The sequence below is a fragment of the Melospiza georgiana genome, chromosome 12 (genome assembly GCF_028018845.1).
Source record: "Melospiza georgiana isolate bMelGeo1 chromosome 12, bMelGeo1.pri, whole genome shotgun sequence".
Lineage (NCBI taxonomy): Eukaryota > Metazoa > Chordata > Aves > Passeriformes > Passerellidae > Melospiza > Melospiza georgiana.
This window is the reverse complement of record NC_080441.1, coordinates 12,720,340-12,736,115: the sequence shown is the minus strand read 5'-3', so window position 1 is coordinate 12,736,115 and position 15,776 is coordinate 12,720,340. Positions and strand designations below refer to the sequence as shown.

The 15,776-nt window shown below is 42.4% G+C and overlaps 2 protein-coding genes across 3 annotated transcripts; one reads left to right on the top strand and one right to left on the bottom strand.

The window, feature by feature from the left end:
- Positions 1 to 458: 458 nt before the first annotated feature.
- Positions 459 to 9,805, top strand: TMEM185A (transmembrane protein 185A). The gene is made up of 7 exons (XM_058032906.1): positions 459 to 582; positions 2,793 to 2,969; positions 3,756 to 3,963; positions 6,674 to 6,757; positions 7,597 to 7,773; positions 8,106 to 8,229; positions 8,730 to 9,805. The coding sequence occupies exons 1-7, from the start codon at positions 545 to 547 to the stop codon at positions 8,972 to 8,974; spliced, it is 1,053 nt and encodes a 350-aa protein (XP_057888889.1). The 5' UTR covers positions 459 to 544; the 3' UTR covers positions 8,975 to 9,805.
- Positions 9,806 to 11,203: 1,398 nt separating this feature from the next.
- On the bottom strand, positions 11,204 to 14,041 carry LOC131088567 (protein EOLA1-like). 2 transcript variants are annotated; one of them, XM_058032728.1, is made up of 3 exons: positions 13,955 to 14,041; positions 12,795 to 13,078; positions 11,204 to 11,716 (listed from the first exon to the last, which is right to left on the bottom strand). In XM_058032728.1, the coding sequence occupies exons 2-3, from the start codon at positions 13,045 to 13,047 to the stop codon at positions 11,499 to 11,501; spliced, it is 471 nt and encodes a 156-aa protein (XP_057888711.1). In that variant the 5' UTR covers positions 13,048 to 13,078; positions 13,955 to 14,041; the 3' UTR covers positions 11,204 to 11,498. The 2 variants fall into 2 exon arrangements, with proteins under 2 accessions (XP_057888711.1, XP_057888709.1); XM_058032726.1 differs by lacking the exon at positions 13,955 to 14,041 and adding an exon at positions 13,444 to 13,462.
- Between the last annotated feature and the right edge of the window lie 1,735 nt (positions 14,042 to 15,776).

Sequence of the window (15,776 nt, the reverse complement as noted above, 5' to 3'; positions counted from 1 at the left end):
GTCCCTAAATGCCCAGGGATTTCATTGTCCCAGACACTGAAATGTCCCAGAATTACCCAGAGATTCTGAAATTGTCATCCAAATTCTGCTCAGTTTGGGGAAGAGAGGCTCCAGGGAGACCTTGGAGCACCTTCCAGGACCTAAGGGGCTCCGAGAGAACTGGAGAAGGGCTTGTACGAGGTCATGCAGCACCAGGACCCGCACGACTGACTTCACATTGGCAAAAACCCGATTTGGGAGAGAAATGAGGAAAAAATTCTTCGAGAGGGGGAAGCGCCGGGGTGGGGCCGCCGCGCCCAGCTTAGCCCCGCCCATTTACCATAGCCCCGCCCACCAACCACGCCCTCTGCCTTGGCCCCTCCCTGCCTTGGCCCTTCCCTGCCTGGCGCGCATGCGCAGCGCTCCTTGCGAAGCCCGGCAGTGTGGGCCGGCCCGGTTCCCGGCAGAGGCCGCGCGCATGCGCGGGGCGGCGGCGAGGCCCGGGCAGGCCAGGCCCTGGAGCGGTGGCGGGGCCGCGCCATGAGCGCCTGGTAGAGGGGCCGCGATGAACCTGCGCGGCTTCTTCCAGGACTTCAACCCCAGGTGAGTGCGGCACGGGCAGCGCTCGCCCGGCAGGGTTAGCCCGGGGTCCGGCCGGGAGCAGCGCTGGGTGCGGGACCCGGCAGCTTTGGAGCGGAGCGCGGCCTCGGGTGGCCCTTCCGCACCGCGAGCTCGGGCGGCGTTTGGAACACGCCGTTCCCGGCTGGTTTCCTGCCCGGGATCACTGAATCAGCCAGGCTGGAAAAAATCTCCGAGATGATCGAATCCAACCTTCCCATCCCCCGGGAGGCGGTGCGGGCTCCCCGCGGCTCCTTCGCCGTCCGGGCTGGGAGGGCGAGCGCTGCACATCTGCTTTGCAGCCCCGCTTCCCCTCGTCTGCTTTGTTATTGTGTAACTCTCACGTTGCTCCCAGCTCCTTCTGTGCTCCAGTGTTTACCGCGGTGCTCTGGCCCCGCACGCCCCAGCTCGGGCTGTGACCGAGCGGCGGAGGCTCCGTGTCCCAGGTGCGAGCACCGGGACAGGCGAGCGCTTCCTTCGGCTCCCTTAACATTAACACTGCAGCCCGGGGCTCTGCTGGTTCCCCAAGCAAGTACGGACATGTAACTTTTAAAGAAACCGAGAGAATTAGTTAAATTTTACCGGGTTTTAATTTTAAGACCACAGACTAAGGACCTGCAAGGTGGCTTGAGATGCTGAGAGTCCTGGAAGAACCTTGCACGTGGAAGAGGCTTTCCATGATGCCCGTGAGAGCAAGCCGTGTTCAGTCAATTGTTTGGACAAACAAAAGGGTAACCAAAGCTCCAGGAAGTGCATTGTAACAGAAGCTGAAACACACAATTGAAATATGTGTGGTCAGAGTAATGGCAAAGTAGGAACAGAAGTTCTAGACGCTTATAAAGTTTTGTTGCTGCAGAGCGGTGCTTGCAGCTTGTTTGGGTGCTGGGTGAATGAACAAGCCGAATGTTGGAGTTTTGCAGGTGTCTTTATGTTTTGGTGTGCCTGGAACACCCGGGGAGCAGGGATGTTTCACTGCCGTGTTTATTGAGGAGCCAGGGAACGTGCAAATGACACAAATATTGAATGTCAGAAAAGGATGACTAGCCGAGGAGCTGAGACATCTCTTTGTTGCTGTGAGGTGTGACCGGTTTAAATCATCCTATCCTGGGATAGTTTCATCAAGCATGCTGGGAGATGCTGACACAATAAATCTTTTCTTCATTATTAAGGTGCAGATGAGACACTTGTTCTGAGTAGAAACAAAACAGCTTGATATCAAACATAGCAATTCTGATCTGATGAATGCTTTGTTATTTGATGTGAGTGAAGGTGGGTAGTTTGAGTTGTGCTGTTGGAGAAATTAAAGTATTCCTGATTGTTGCTGCATTATTCTGTTCCCTAGGTTATCCATGTTTTAAAATACAATTACTTCACTGAAACAGTGTTGACACCTATTTATGTGTTTTATGAAGCAGTCAGTGAGCTTCGGGTGGATGGGTGGGAGACTTTTCCCTTCCTGTCCTTTGAGGAAATTGCCTACAGTGTAATTGTTTTGTCTGATTTCTGTGGTACAAGCAGTTGCTGTGCCACTGTTCAAGTATTCAGATATGTTTATTAATTCTTAAATTGACTCTGTTATAAACTGTACCAATGTAGCTATTTTAAATTTGTAAGTATCATCCTCGATATTCCAGTGAGAAACTTCAGTGTACAATAGGTAATTTTGCTAAACATTTAACCTGTTGGGTTTTTCTTTCTAAAATACTGTTTTTTAATGGAATGTTAATATTAAGAAAAAAATTATCTGAATTCATAATAACTTGGTGTGGATAAAATTTCATAAATTATATAACTCAGTTTTGAATATCAAAAGCTACTTCATTTGATTTGTATGACAGAACACATTTTTTAAAAACATGCACAGCTGGTATATTTGTGTGCCTCTAATAGCAGAGCTCCTGACTGGATCCTTGTGGAAGGGAACTATTTATCTCAGTCCATTCACTGAGATTGCTATGCAGAAATGCTTTTTCTGTGTTTCCTTGAAGCAATGGTTTTATAAATGAAATAGATGACATATGCTGTGTATCTATGATGAAATATTTGATTCTTTGCAAAGAAGCCTGACACTTTTTCTATTAGGAAGCATCCCAGTGAAATTTCAGCTGTGACTGACTTGGTTGTCCTCTACAAAGTTAATGTGAAGTTGCCTGCCTTGATCCCTGACTGGGTTGTCTTCTTTGTTTGTTCAATAGCAAATTCCTTATTTATGCCTGCCTGCTGCTCTTCTCTGTGTTGCTCTCTCTGCGTCTGGATGACAAAATCCAGTGGAGTTACTGGGCTGTGTTTGCTCCAATATGGCTGTGGAAGCTGATGGTGATTGTGGGTGCCTCGGTGGGAACAGGAGTGTGGGCCCGGAACCCTCAGTACCGGTAAGTGACCGTGTTTGTTGGGCACAGCAGGGAATGTCCTGTCCTGGCAGTCTGGGACAGAGTGACTTTCACAGCCTTAAATACAGCAGTGTCGAGGTTTGTGGTAATTTGAGTAGATTGTGAATTTCAAGATTCCAGGGCAAAAGAAAAATGACCTTAAATGAAGTGCAATAAATGTCTTTTCTGTCTGTGGTGAATTTTAAATGAAAAATCTTGGGGCACAGATTTCCTGATACACACACATTTTTGTGTGGTTCAGGTCTTGTTTGCCCCATCTAGAAATGGGTCTAGGGGTGTAGGGAGAAGCTCTATATGTTGTCATTTTACTTTTAGTACCAGAAAATATCTGTTCCAATGTTCTGGCTTGGGTAAATAAAGAAATTCTGGAGAAAGATGTTGATTCAATGAATGCTGGTGCAGAGATCAAACAGATAATTTTAAATTCAGCTTATTTTCTAACAGCCTGCATGATAACTGACCATTGATATACTAGCAAAGAAATCCTGTTTTATCTGCCCAGCTATGGAATCCTTAAAAATTTGTCAAATTGTAAAAATCCCACTGCACCCTTTGAGTAAAATACTTCAAACGTGCAGCTTTAGAGGAAAGAAATCCTATTAGATTATCAGCAGTGGAGTTTAGTGGGTGTAATGTATATGATTATTAAAAACAAGTGCTTTTATCTTTATATTATATATATATATGAAACTCAAGGAAATGTTCTGGGTTGTTTGCAGGGTAATGTGCTTTCTTAGGCAAGTAAATTCTTCCTTATCCTCTTTTCAGAGCAGAAGGAGAAACCTGTGTGGAGTTCAAAGCAATGCTAATTGCAGTAGGCATCCACCTGCTCCTGCTGATGTTTGAAGTCCTGGTGTGTGACAGGATTGAAAGAGGAACCCATTTCTGGCTTCTGGTGTTCATGCCCCTGTTCTTTGTGTCTCCAGTCTCAGTTGCAGCTTGTGTGTGGGGATTCCGACACGACAGGTCCCTGGAGGTGAGGCTTCACTTGATGGCACTGCAGGGCTTGGGATTGGTTCTGAATCCTGCAGTTTGTCTCTTAGGAAAGCACAGTTCAGAAGGCTACATCAGTCCAGTTAATTGCACTCACCTGTAAATGCACTCACTTGCAAATGGGAGTGAAATCAGGCTCAGGAATAATAGAACTTTTTCTAGTATCTTCTAGTTTTTTCAACTACCAAATTGCAGCATGTTTTGAACCTGCTTTTTTATTATTTTGTGTTAAAATAAGTCACCAGGAACTCTGCAGTATAGATCAATACCAAACACTTACATGGAAACAACAGCAAAATTTCAGCTGATTGCAAGCACTCTAGGCAGAATTGAATTTTCAGAGCCCCATGTAATCAGGGCTTAATGTCTTAATGTTATGAAAATGTTTTAATGTCACAGTCTATATGTTTAATCTTTAATTTGGGAATGTGAATGGTAGGCAGGAACATTAGGGTTTTATTTTCTGCTTCTGTCTTATCTCTAACTCCCTTTGGTTTTGGAAGAACCTTGGAAGGATTCTCAAGGTGCTCCTGCAATTGTGACATTTTGGTATAAATTTAGAATTCATACGGAATTTTTTTAAGGAGTTTTTCATTTTGCTATGTCCTCAAACTACCCTGTGACAATTTAAAATCTGATTTTTAGATGAGGCTCAGCTTTTTCGGGTATTTTAATTTCAAGGGGCTATTTCTCTAACATAAGCATAAGATGAGTTTTTCACTAGAGAGAAACATTTTTGGTAAGTGATTGTTATGATGGCTGGTAAACTGATACCCTAAGTTCATTTTGCATCATTTGCCAATAGAAATTTATTTTGCAGGGTTCTCTTACTAGTTAAGCATTGCTAAAAGTAAAATTTCTGTGGAAGTGCTTGCCATCTACTGGATGATGCTTGATTGCCCATTGATTTACAGATAACTGCACAGCTGCTAAGTGCTGGCAGAAGAAAGTGGAATCCATAAAAGGCAACAGCTGTCTCAACCCATTTTTATTTCTTTTTTTACTCTTAGTCATCTTCACCTAGTGCTGTTCTACTTTCTCTTCTTTTTACTCTGTGAAGATTTCATTATTTCCCTTTCATTTGCTAGAAACATGAGGGTCTGCCTTTAATGCAGGACATCAATTTTTGACTTGAGTAATCAAAGCAGTTGTTAATCTGGTAATATTTTCATAAGTATTTAATCTGAAATACATTATCTGCTCATTCCTGTTCTGCATCTGATTAGGTGATCAGTAAGTACATGCTGGGGTTTTTGTCTCTGTGTCATGGTGGGCTCAGAAAAAGCTTCCTTTTATGTGTTACAATATTTTATAGTGAGTAAAGCACTATTTATTTAAAGCATGTTGAATTCATTAAGTTGTGAGCCACTGCAAATATGTGTGCACTTGCCATATAGATCTCATATGTTAACTTGATTCTATAAACTATTTACAGCAATTGATCCTCTGATTTTTATATTTTTCTCTCTTTGCTCTTGCAGCTTTCTGGTTGTTTGGTCTCATGCTTAAGGCGGGGGGTGTGTTGGTGGTTTATTCTTTTAAGAAAGCCAGTGGTACGCAATTATTTTAAGTGTACTTTTTCAATCTTTTAAAAGTAATTTATAGTTGAACAGTGGAGACTTTGTTGTGGTCCCTGAAGCTGGCAAGTGCTTGCTGCCTGTTGGATTTTTGACTCCCTGAACTGTAACTTTCAAAGGCATTTATCCAGATCCCAATCTACACAATCATGTGTGTTAGTGAAAAGTAGCATGTAGTGTCTGCCTTCAGAGAAATCTTAATTTGAAAGAGGCCTTACATAACTGCATGTTTTTTGTTAAAATGAGTAATGTTTCTAGCTTGCATTCAAAAGCTTCAATTAGACTTTTCAGATAATAATTCTGTGGTCTCTGAAAACCCTATCCATTGTAGGGCTGCCCATAAACTTTGGAAGCAGATTTTTGCCAAGTGTGATGGTGTTTCATTGTCTCATTTTGTTCAAGCTAGTCACAGACTTTAAAAAAAAAAAAAAAAACAAAGTATAATGAAGGGCTGTTTCTCATAGTGGCAAGCAGAACTCATGAAAACCTTTCATTAACATTTTAATGGGAAGTATTGCTTTTCTCTATTGCCACAAAACCCATGTCTTCAATGTCATTTAAAATATCTCTCAATTATACAGTAAATTATTTGAATTTGGATGTCATATTCCAATATTCCATGTATTTCTTTTTTTTCCCTAGACAGAACTTTTAATTTTAATTAGACTTTTAATTTGGACTGTTGGTAGTTTTGCCCATTAGTGAAACTATGAAATATTCCAAAAGATTCATTTTACTAATTTTAAGTTGAAAGTCTTTTCACTACTTAATTTTATTCTAGCAGTATTTCTTGTATGAAAAGTACAGCTGTTTTCTGAGGCTTTGCTTTTTTCTTTCTCATTAGTTTGGCTTTTCTTATTTCTCTAATCACTCTAAGTGCCCCCCCCCCCCTTTTTTTTAAGGAAGATCTTGAAAACATCAGACTCTACATTATTTGGTTGGGGTCACACCCACGCAAATTTAGGGATATTTAGTAATAGAAAATGTAAATACAAATGAATTTTCATATTTCAGTGATAAGAATGAGGTCAGAGAAGTGCTTTGACAGGTTCATTGGTTATCCTAGAAGTAAGTTTCTCATACTAAAAGTTAACCAATGTTTTTTTCTTTTTCTAGCTGGAAATCTTGTGTTCAGTCAATATTCTACAGTTCATATTTATTGCACTCAGACTAGATGAGATCATCAGATGGCCATGGCTTGTATGTAACCAGTGTTTTCTTTTTATCTTTGTTTAAATGCTGAATTTCATAAAGATATTTATTCTAGGGAACAGTTAATACGTGGTCAGTCCATGATCCCATTTTTGCCCACTTAGCAATCCTTCACTGAAGGTCTGGCACACCATTCAGTGGTCATGGCAATCAGGGGCTGTTCTTTGGGCACATCATCCTCTGAGGGAGAGGAATGTGCCATCAGCTGCAGTTCATCTCTGAGCAGCAGTTGAAAGAGAAATCCTCACCCAGAGTTCCCAATGGGAACATTAAACAAGCCATGAAAATGATTGGTGAGTTAGAGAATTGGTAAATAACTACTTGTATTTGTTGTGTTACCATTAATGTAAATCCACTTACTGTGCAAGTAGTCTTTGTCAGCACTGCTGAGATGTCCTGTCCCAAGTGCCTTTAGAACAAAAGTGCTGTTTCTGTGTCTGGGTTTCTGCCATAAAACTGACAATCTTTCTATTGTAAAAAAAAAAAAAACTTGAGAAAGGATTGAAACTCTTCAAAGTAAGGTATCCAGTGTGGAAGTACTTACTAAAAATCAAGTTTGAGCCCACACAAAATCACAGAAGTCTTACTCAAGTTGAACTACATTGCCTTAATTTCAAATTGTTTCATCTTGATGGGGTTTAGAAAGCTGAGAACCCCTGCCCTGAACTGATTATGTCTTGAAACAACACACATGAGCTTGATGTCCTTCTGTTAGACATTATATTAGTTAAAGACTTCATTTTCTTGTTTAGGCTTAATATGTAGGCTCACTTTATTTAAAAAAAAAATCCTACAGCTGAAACAAATCAAATGTGTCCTTCTTTCAGGTTGTCTGTGTCCCTCTGTGGATCTTGATGTCCTTCCTGTGCCTGGTGGTGCTCTACTACATCGTGTGGTCTGTGCTGTTCCTGCGCTCCATGGATGTGATTGCTGAGCAGAGGAGGACACACATAACCATGGCTGTCAGCTGGATGACAATTGTAGTTCCACTGCTCACATTTGAGGTAGAAAAGGCCATAATGAGTTTGATGTGTCTTGTTCTTTTTTCAGTAAGAAATGAATTATGATTTTTGAAGTTACTGAAATTAGACTGCTGCTCTTTGTTTTGGAATAAAATATTAACAGCAAAGATGAAACACAAACAAGAATTCTATGTTCCTTTAATGTTTCTTGAGTGAAACTTGCATCACATTGGAACTATAACTACATGCTTCTGTGAAGGCCACTTTTTCTCACAGATGTGTGAAGTTTAAGATTTCAGATCAGCATATGCTTTAAGCAGTTTGAAAGTGAGTATTGCAATTAAACTGACGTTGTAAAATTTTTTTCCATTTAGATCTTGCTAGTACACAGACTGGATGGGCATAATTCTTTTTCTTTCATACCCATATTTGTTCCTCTCTGGCTTTCACTGATAACATTAATGGCAACAACATTTGGACAAAAAGGAGGCAATCACTGTAAGTATTTCAGAATCCTGGAAACAGATTAAAAATCAATGTATTTTATTAAGATTTGTATTTTCAGAAAGGACTTTTCTGTTACTACTATTTTCAGGCAGTTGTAATAAGGTTTCAGTGCTTACAGGGTCCTCCCCTGTGGCCCTGTTTACTTTGGCTGAGGTGCAAAGTCTTTGTGTTTCTTCTCTGTACTGATGTGACCCAACACTGTGTGATGTGTGAAAGGAAATGGATTCTTGCTGGGGTGGTGTAGCTGTAATTTATGCAGATAGATATACACACAGGCATGCATGTGCAGACATGGAACTGTGCAAATGCTTGTCCAGACTGTCCGTGTGTGTATAACCTGAATTGTGATGTTATGATAGGCATAAGGAACGCTGAGAAGCAGCATTAACAAATCTTATTTATATGCAAAAAATCAAGAGACCTTCAGTAGTCTGTCTACTTAATTGTGTGTTCATTCTGTCAATAATGTAAAATGATTTTGTTTCTTTTAGGGTGGTTTGGAATTCGCAAAGACTTTTGCCAGTTCCTGCTTGAAATTTTCCCATTCTTGCGAGAATATGGAAATATCTCTTATGATCTTCATCATGAAGATAACGAGGAGACAGAAGAAACACCACTGCCTGAACCACCAAAAATTGCACCAATGTTCCGAAAAAAGACTGGAGTGGTCATTACCCAGAGTCCTGGAAAATATGTGATTCCACCTCCCAAGTTAAACATTGATATGCCAGATTAAGATGACAGTAGCATATTAAACTTGAACTGGTCATCAGCAGACAGATGTATTTCATCTCATGCCTTGTCCCAATTCCTTTAAAATAGGTATTGCTGAATCAGTGGCTTGGATTACACAAATCAGAAATGTTGAAGATAATCTGAGTGCTTTTCCAGAAATATGTGGTTGTCTAATTTGTGAACCTTCCTAACAGGTTGGTTGCACGCTTGCCTGTATAGTATTTATATGAACATTTTTAGCAGTGTAATATATTGTTTAAAAGTCCTGTTGTGTACAGTATAAGTATTATCTAAAAGTATTTTTTTAAAAACCCTGTATGAAATGCCTATGCTATTCCAGGTGTCTTTTAGGTCCTAAATATACACTTGTTTTCATGTCTCTTTTAAATGCTTTGGGATGCCTTAGCATAGTACCTCTTCTTTCTCTGTTCAGCTGCAATCATCACAGAGGCACAAAAGTGTTGCACTTCCGAGGCAACACTGGAAACCTTTTTTTGGGAGGGGAAGTAGAATGTATGGTGACTTACATGATACTTTTGAGTTAGCTGTGTAAATATTCATGTAAGTATTTCAACTTTTGTGCTGGCTTGGGAGTTACATGTTGTTTTTGTTGCTTTTCCAGTTTCATGTTTTGATTCTTCTTGAGCAGCATGTACCATTCTCCCATTAGACTGGCTGTTTAATAAGCTGTTTCTCACATTGTGTGGTCTGTGCCAGAAACATTTGTGGTAGTTTTCACAGCTGTTGGTTAGCTGGTATAAATATCATAGCTTGGTCTTTGTTACCAGCTTTGTGTTGGTTACTGTAAATGATTAAACTTTTCAAGATAGGATCTTGTTGGTGTTGGTATAGCATTTTCTTGTCTGAAGAAAGACCTGCTTTGACAGTGTGCCTTGGATTTACAGGTACTTTGGAGAAATGGAGTCTACAAAATGTGTAGTCCTGTAGTTTATAAAACCAGATGTCTCATATTCCCAAAACTTTGTAGCTGCTCTCTGTTTGGGTAACCCACGTTTAGATAGTTCAAATACCACGGGTCTCATTTTTTCAGTGTTAGATGGCAGGAAGAGCAAGGAGTGTGTGGACATTTCTGCATGTGTTCAAGGTGTATGCCTGTAAAACCTGGATGCAGCACTTCCATTTCAGATGCTCCAGAGCTTCGCTTTCTTGGCTGGACCAGCTACTGCCTGAAACCCAACCCAGCACTGTCCCATCCCACAGCTGAAATTTTGTTGCAGTTTTATTTTATATATATATATTATTTATATATATTTTATTATATTCTGGTTCAACAAATCAAGCATCAGTGGGATTGTCACTGGACATCAATTTGCCTGCACTGCCATGGAGAAGAGAACCAGAGGCTGAGCTTGCATGAGAAACCACGTCCCAGGAGGAGAGCAGTCCATGCACAGCAGGGGCAAGGGAGAAGAGGCACAGCTCTGCACTGGGAAGGTCTCAGCTGCCAAGCACAGAGCCAAGGCAGCCCCTCAGGCAGTGCTTGCTGCCCACAGAGCTCCACCTGCTGCTGCTCAAACAGGGGAGCTCCAGCCTCTGCAGCTCCCCTTCAGCTGAGGCACAGCAGGGCCTGGATGGGGCCAGGAACTGCTCAGGGACCTTCACCCAGCCCTGCCCTGCAGTCACTTCCCACCCCGGGAAGCTCAGTCTGTCTCTGGGTCACAGCCCAGCTCCATGTGGGGTTCAGAGCTGGAGCTGCACGCACTGGCCCAGGGCCACAGCTCTGGCACAAGTGCTGTTAAGGGAACAGGTTCCCAAGTGCTCCAGTAAAGTGTCTGAATACTGAGACTCTGCCACTTGTGTCCTGTTCTAGGTGTGGCCTTGCTCCAGAAAATCAAAAGGGTTTTCACTGTAATGTAGGGTGTGAATTTTGAAAAACTCTTGAGAGTGCCAAAGCTTAGTGGCTATTATTTATAATTCTTCACACTAGTTTTAAATTCAGTATTATATTTTCAAAGACAACTAGTATTTTTCATCTTAAATAAGAGGAAAAAAATTTAATACTTGCTCAATTTTGTACAAGGCACCTTCTCAAACTGCCTTTTTGCAATGTCTGTCAGGTCACAGAGCTGTATTCATCATATGCACATCTTGTGTGCCTGAAATGTGAATGAAAAGAATCTATCCTTAAGGCAGGACAAGGAGTGGTCTGGGATGTCCTATAAATTGTGGCAGCCTGCTTTTAAGCACCATTTTCCGATAATCAGACGCAGGTATCAAAAAATAATTTTAATTTACATTTAAATTGGCACAATGCATAACTGTACATTTAAAAATGGCATTTACTTAGTTTTTTTATACAGAAAGTCTAGAAAAACAATTTCATGTAATAGTCATAAAGACACATCTTGTTTGTTTTGCCTCAAAAAGCAGTTCTTCAAATGTATTTGCCATTTCAAATAGTTTTGGAATAGAATCCTAGTCAAAATGCTGATGTAATTCACAAGTCAGCATCTTAAATACAGGTCTGCATTTAGGCAGGAAAAAATAATAGTAAGGGGCAACAGTTACAATTCTGAAGGGATCAGTTCTTCAGGGATGTCCACCTGCCACACCCCTGTTCTCCCTCTGGCAGGAATTGGTTCCAGGAGCCATCTGGGATTTGAAACAACAGTCAAGTATTTCTGTTCTAGATTACTGAGGACAGCTTTGTTTTCCAGCTCCAGAATCTCTTCAGGAGGCAGGTTTTCTGGATATAGTGATGTCTCTCCAACATCAATTAATCCTGTATATGACAATTAAAACACAAAATGAGTTGACAGTTTGATCTCCTAGAGAAAAGTTTTCCATGGGTAGCCCTCCCTGAGGCCACAGAACAGCCAGTTTGTTACCTGAAGGGCACAGTCAGAGGGAAGCACACCTCCCACCTGTGCTGTCTGCTGCGAAAGTCCATGTGACAGCTCAGGTGGGTGAGGAAAAGGAGGAGGGAACAGTTAAAATCACCACAACCCAGTGCAGCAGAACTCCTTGAAAAGCAGCCTGCATCTAAGGAGATACAGCTGCTACCAGAACTCCTGAGCTACATTTGGCTTTGGACCAGCTTCAGTAAAGCATAAAACTCTCTCTGCTCCTCTCAATCCACTATTCTATTAACATGTTTAAATCATTGAACTATTTTGAAATTCCTACCTACACCACAATTAAGCACGCAATTTATGTTAAGGCTGCAAACCTACATGTTACGTAGGACCTACAGTTTTCAGCATTGCAAAACCACAACATTCAGTGCATGTGATAGAATTAATTTGTTGTGCAGGAATAGCTAAAAGTATTCAAATGACAGTGAAAGATGGTGAACAGATACCTACAACAAAATAGTACAAAATGAGCACTAAAAACTCTTTAAGTGTACAGTGCACATCTGCTGTATATCAGCACAATTTATGCACTGAAACATCACTGCCTCTTCACTGTGTTACAGAAACAAACTTCTTCATCAGCCAAATACCAAAAGCAACACAGGGGGCTTGTAAAACTGAAAAAGGATTTATTTATGTAATTATTTATGTATACTTTAAAATGGCATGCACAGTGCTGCAACATCATGAATTCGCTTGACCACGAGTACTGCACAATGGTTCAGCAAGAGTTCCTAAGCTCAACATGTAAGAAGTGTGAAACTGACACGTATTGTGCTGAAACATACAGAATTGAAATAGACTACCCCATCACAACTCATGCTCCACTCCTTCAAAGTGTTAAAAAGTATCATAGTGAGTGCAAACACATAGAGCAGATGTATATTTCAGTGACTGTTAAGGGACTGAAAGTTTGTTTACAAAATACAACCTGAGGATACTTACCTGCAATAACTCCTCTGCCAAATTTTTCCCCTTCATCCAACAAATCCTGCAGTTGTTTTGGTGTCATGTCGAGTCTATTCAGAAGAATTTCTCTCCATGTTTCATCTTCCCAGTCCTTAACAGCTATATGAATAGCAATGGTGCTGTTCTTGTAGCCTGCTAGCAAAGGACGCCAGCGGGTCTCTACTGTTTTGACTTGGTTTAGAAGCAACCCTGCGTAGGGCTGTCGGAAGGAAAGGCAACCGAACTTCATCGTGCTCCTCGCATTAGAGGCCGCTTATTTCCTGTAAACACAGAGGCCCGGGGATCAGTCTCCAGCAGCGGCCGATGCCCGTGACAAGCTGGCGTCCCTGCAGCCGCGGAGCTGCGCGGAGGGAGCAGCGCGGCCTCCCCGGGGCGGGTCCCGCTCCGGTCTCGGGCCGGGCCGCCCGAACAGCCGCCCCCGCGGCCGGGTACGGCCCCGGTGCCGGCCGCCGCCTCACGGCCGCAGGCGCTTCCCCCGCGGCCGGGTACGGCCCCGGTGCCGGCCGCCGCCTCACGGCCGCAGGCGCTTCCCCACAGCTCGGCCCGGCCCGGGTGCCCTGCGCTGGCTCCCGCGGGGAGCGCTCCGCCGCCGCGCGGCCATGGAGGCCCCGGGGCCGCCGCCTACCTGCGCCGCGGGCCCCGCCGCTCCGCCGCTCCGCCCGCACGGTGGGTGCCGGGAGCGGGGCGGGGCGGGCCGGGAGGCGGTGGCCCCGCGGGCCGGGGCAGGCTGCGCTGAAAGGATCGCGGCCACGCTGTCCCTGCGGCTTTTCGGCTGTCCCGGGAGGAGGGATGGGGTTAGGGCCTGCTCCCTGGCGATCCGGAGCGGCGGGGCCCGGTGGTGGGTGCTGAGGGGAGGCGGCAGCTCCGTGTGCCCTGCCCGGGGCTCTCCGGTGCCCGGTGCGGCGCTGCCGAGCTCGGGGATGCGCTCGGTGCCCTCCTGGCCCGGAGCACCGCGGGGAGCCCGTGCGGCTCTGCAGCCCGGCCGTGCGGGGCTCCCGCAGCTCTGGTCATAACTAAATTCAGCACGTGAAAATCGAGTGTCTCTCACCTCCCTGCTCTCTCTGGGCACTGGTTTGTTTGGGACAGAATTTCCCAAAGTGCCCTCATCCAGCCCTGCTCTCTGAGGACAGCCTTACCTGTACCCTGGTGCGTTCAATGGCGTTTTGCATCAAGGCTTTGCCCTTCTAATACCGGCGTTTTGAACAACGCAGTTATTGTTTGACAACAGGTTTTGCCTGTGCTGGTCCCGCTGTGAGCCCTGGCAACAGGAAACAGTGTGGGGATCTAGTAAGCGCAGTAAAATTCAGAGACCTTACAGGAAAAGAGAATTTGGAAGAGGAGAGGGTTAGAATAGTATAGCCCTGATAGATGTGTTCAGTTTTAATGAGCAGCCTATATATATAGGCTGAAAAAACCAGTGAACACGTGTTTTTACATGGTAATTTCCAAGGTATACAAATCAAAGTGACCTCATTAAAGCAGACAGTGACACTAAAGATGGCTAGTGCTGCAACAAATTGAAGAGTTGAGTCCTGCCTGAATTTCTTCAGGTACGGAAGAGAAAAAACTGCAGATGTCCAAATAAAAACCACGGAGATTAATCTCTCCTGTAAAGCCATAACTTTCAGCTGAGGGCAGTAAATACAAAAGTGTTTGGGGAGCTTTTGCCATGCATACAGCATTTGAGAGAAAGAAAGAGACGAGAGAATGTTGACCAAAGGGAGTGAGTTAGGAGAGACAGACAAGAGGAAAAATAAAAGTGTTAGAGAAGGAAAAGAAAAAATGGTAGTATTTACAAAGGGGAAAAGTAATGATGACCTTTCTTTTGCTATTACTATGTTAAGACACATTTTTTTAAGCATGAGAAATCTCAAAGCTACTTTAACAATTCCAGGAACTCACAGGTGGAAAGAGTAAAGTGATCTGCTGGAATTACATTGAGAGAGATGGGTGGATCCCATGCTTAGAAGGGCGGAGGAACTTCATAGAGCAGCAGGTAGGACTAATAATGCTTTTTTTTGTTCAAGTCTTTGACTTTGTGAAAAATGGATATTTATTGGGAAAACCTTACAAGTAACCTCAGTATTCTGTAGCTGCAGGGTTAAGTGTTTCTTTTCTGATGATAACTTTTATGAGAGCCAGTTCTGACATATGCTTTAAATATACCTTCAGTGAATTTTGTGTATTTTGAAGTATTTTATGGCTGATAGAATTTAACTGTTTAGACTTAGTTTTACTTATTACCATTTTCTGAAATTTCTGCTTCGTTATCCCATTTTCCCCTGAACATTTCCAATATCTTGTTCAAAATGTTCCATATAGAGTCATTCCTTTATATAAAATCATAATAAGAAGAGAAATTAATAGATGATGTGAATTTAAGTCCACTTTAGTTTTTACAGGGTTATTACTTTAAATGCTTTTTTTGCTTTAAGCTGTTTCCATTTTACTAGATGTGCATGGTTAGCACAAGAACCTGTTGAATCTGTTTAGAGTTGTGAGTAATGAGCTTTCAGGGGGTTTTGGTATTTGCTTTTGGTATTTTTCCACTGTATAATTGTACTTTATGTAGGGGTTATTTCCTTTGGGGAAAATATAGGCCAGAATGTTCTCATGTTGTGTAAGCAGCTTTGTTTTCATTTATGTACATTATGGCATGATTTTGTATCATGTGTTCCATCACATAAATAAAATAGATCTTTTTTTTTCCTTGATCTAAGGAGAAATCTCCAGGGTACTTAAAATCTCAAGTATAACAACTCTAAATAAAATATAAATAGCAGAAGGTATGTGTGCTACTACCAAAGGTGAATTAATATGTTGAAAATCTCCTCTCACAAAATAGTGTTACTTGGTTTGTAGAAACCTTGTCCCATATATTGGGACACTCATCAGAAGATGTAACAATTTCTACCAACATTTAAATAAAATTGTGTAATTTGCAGTCCTTGTGTATTG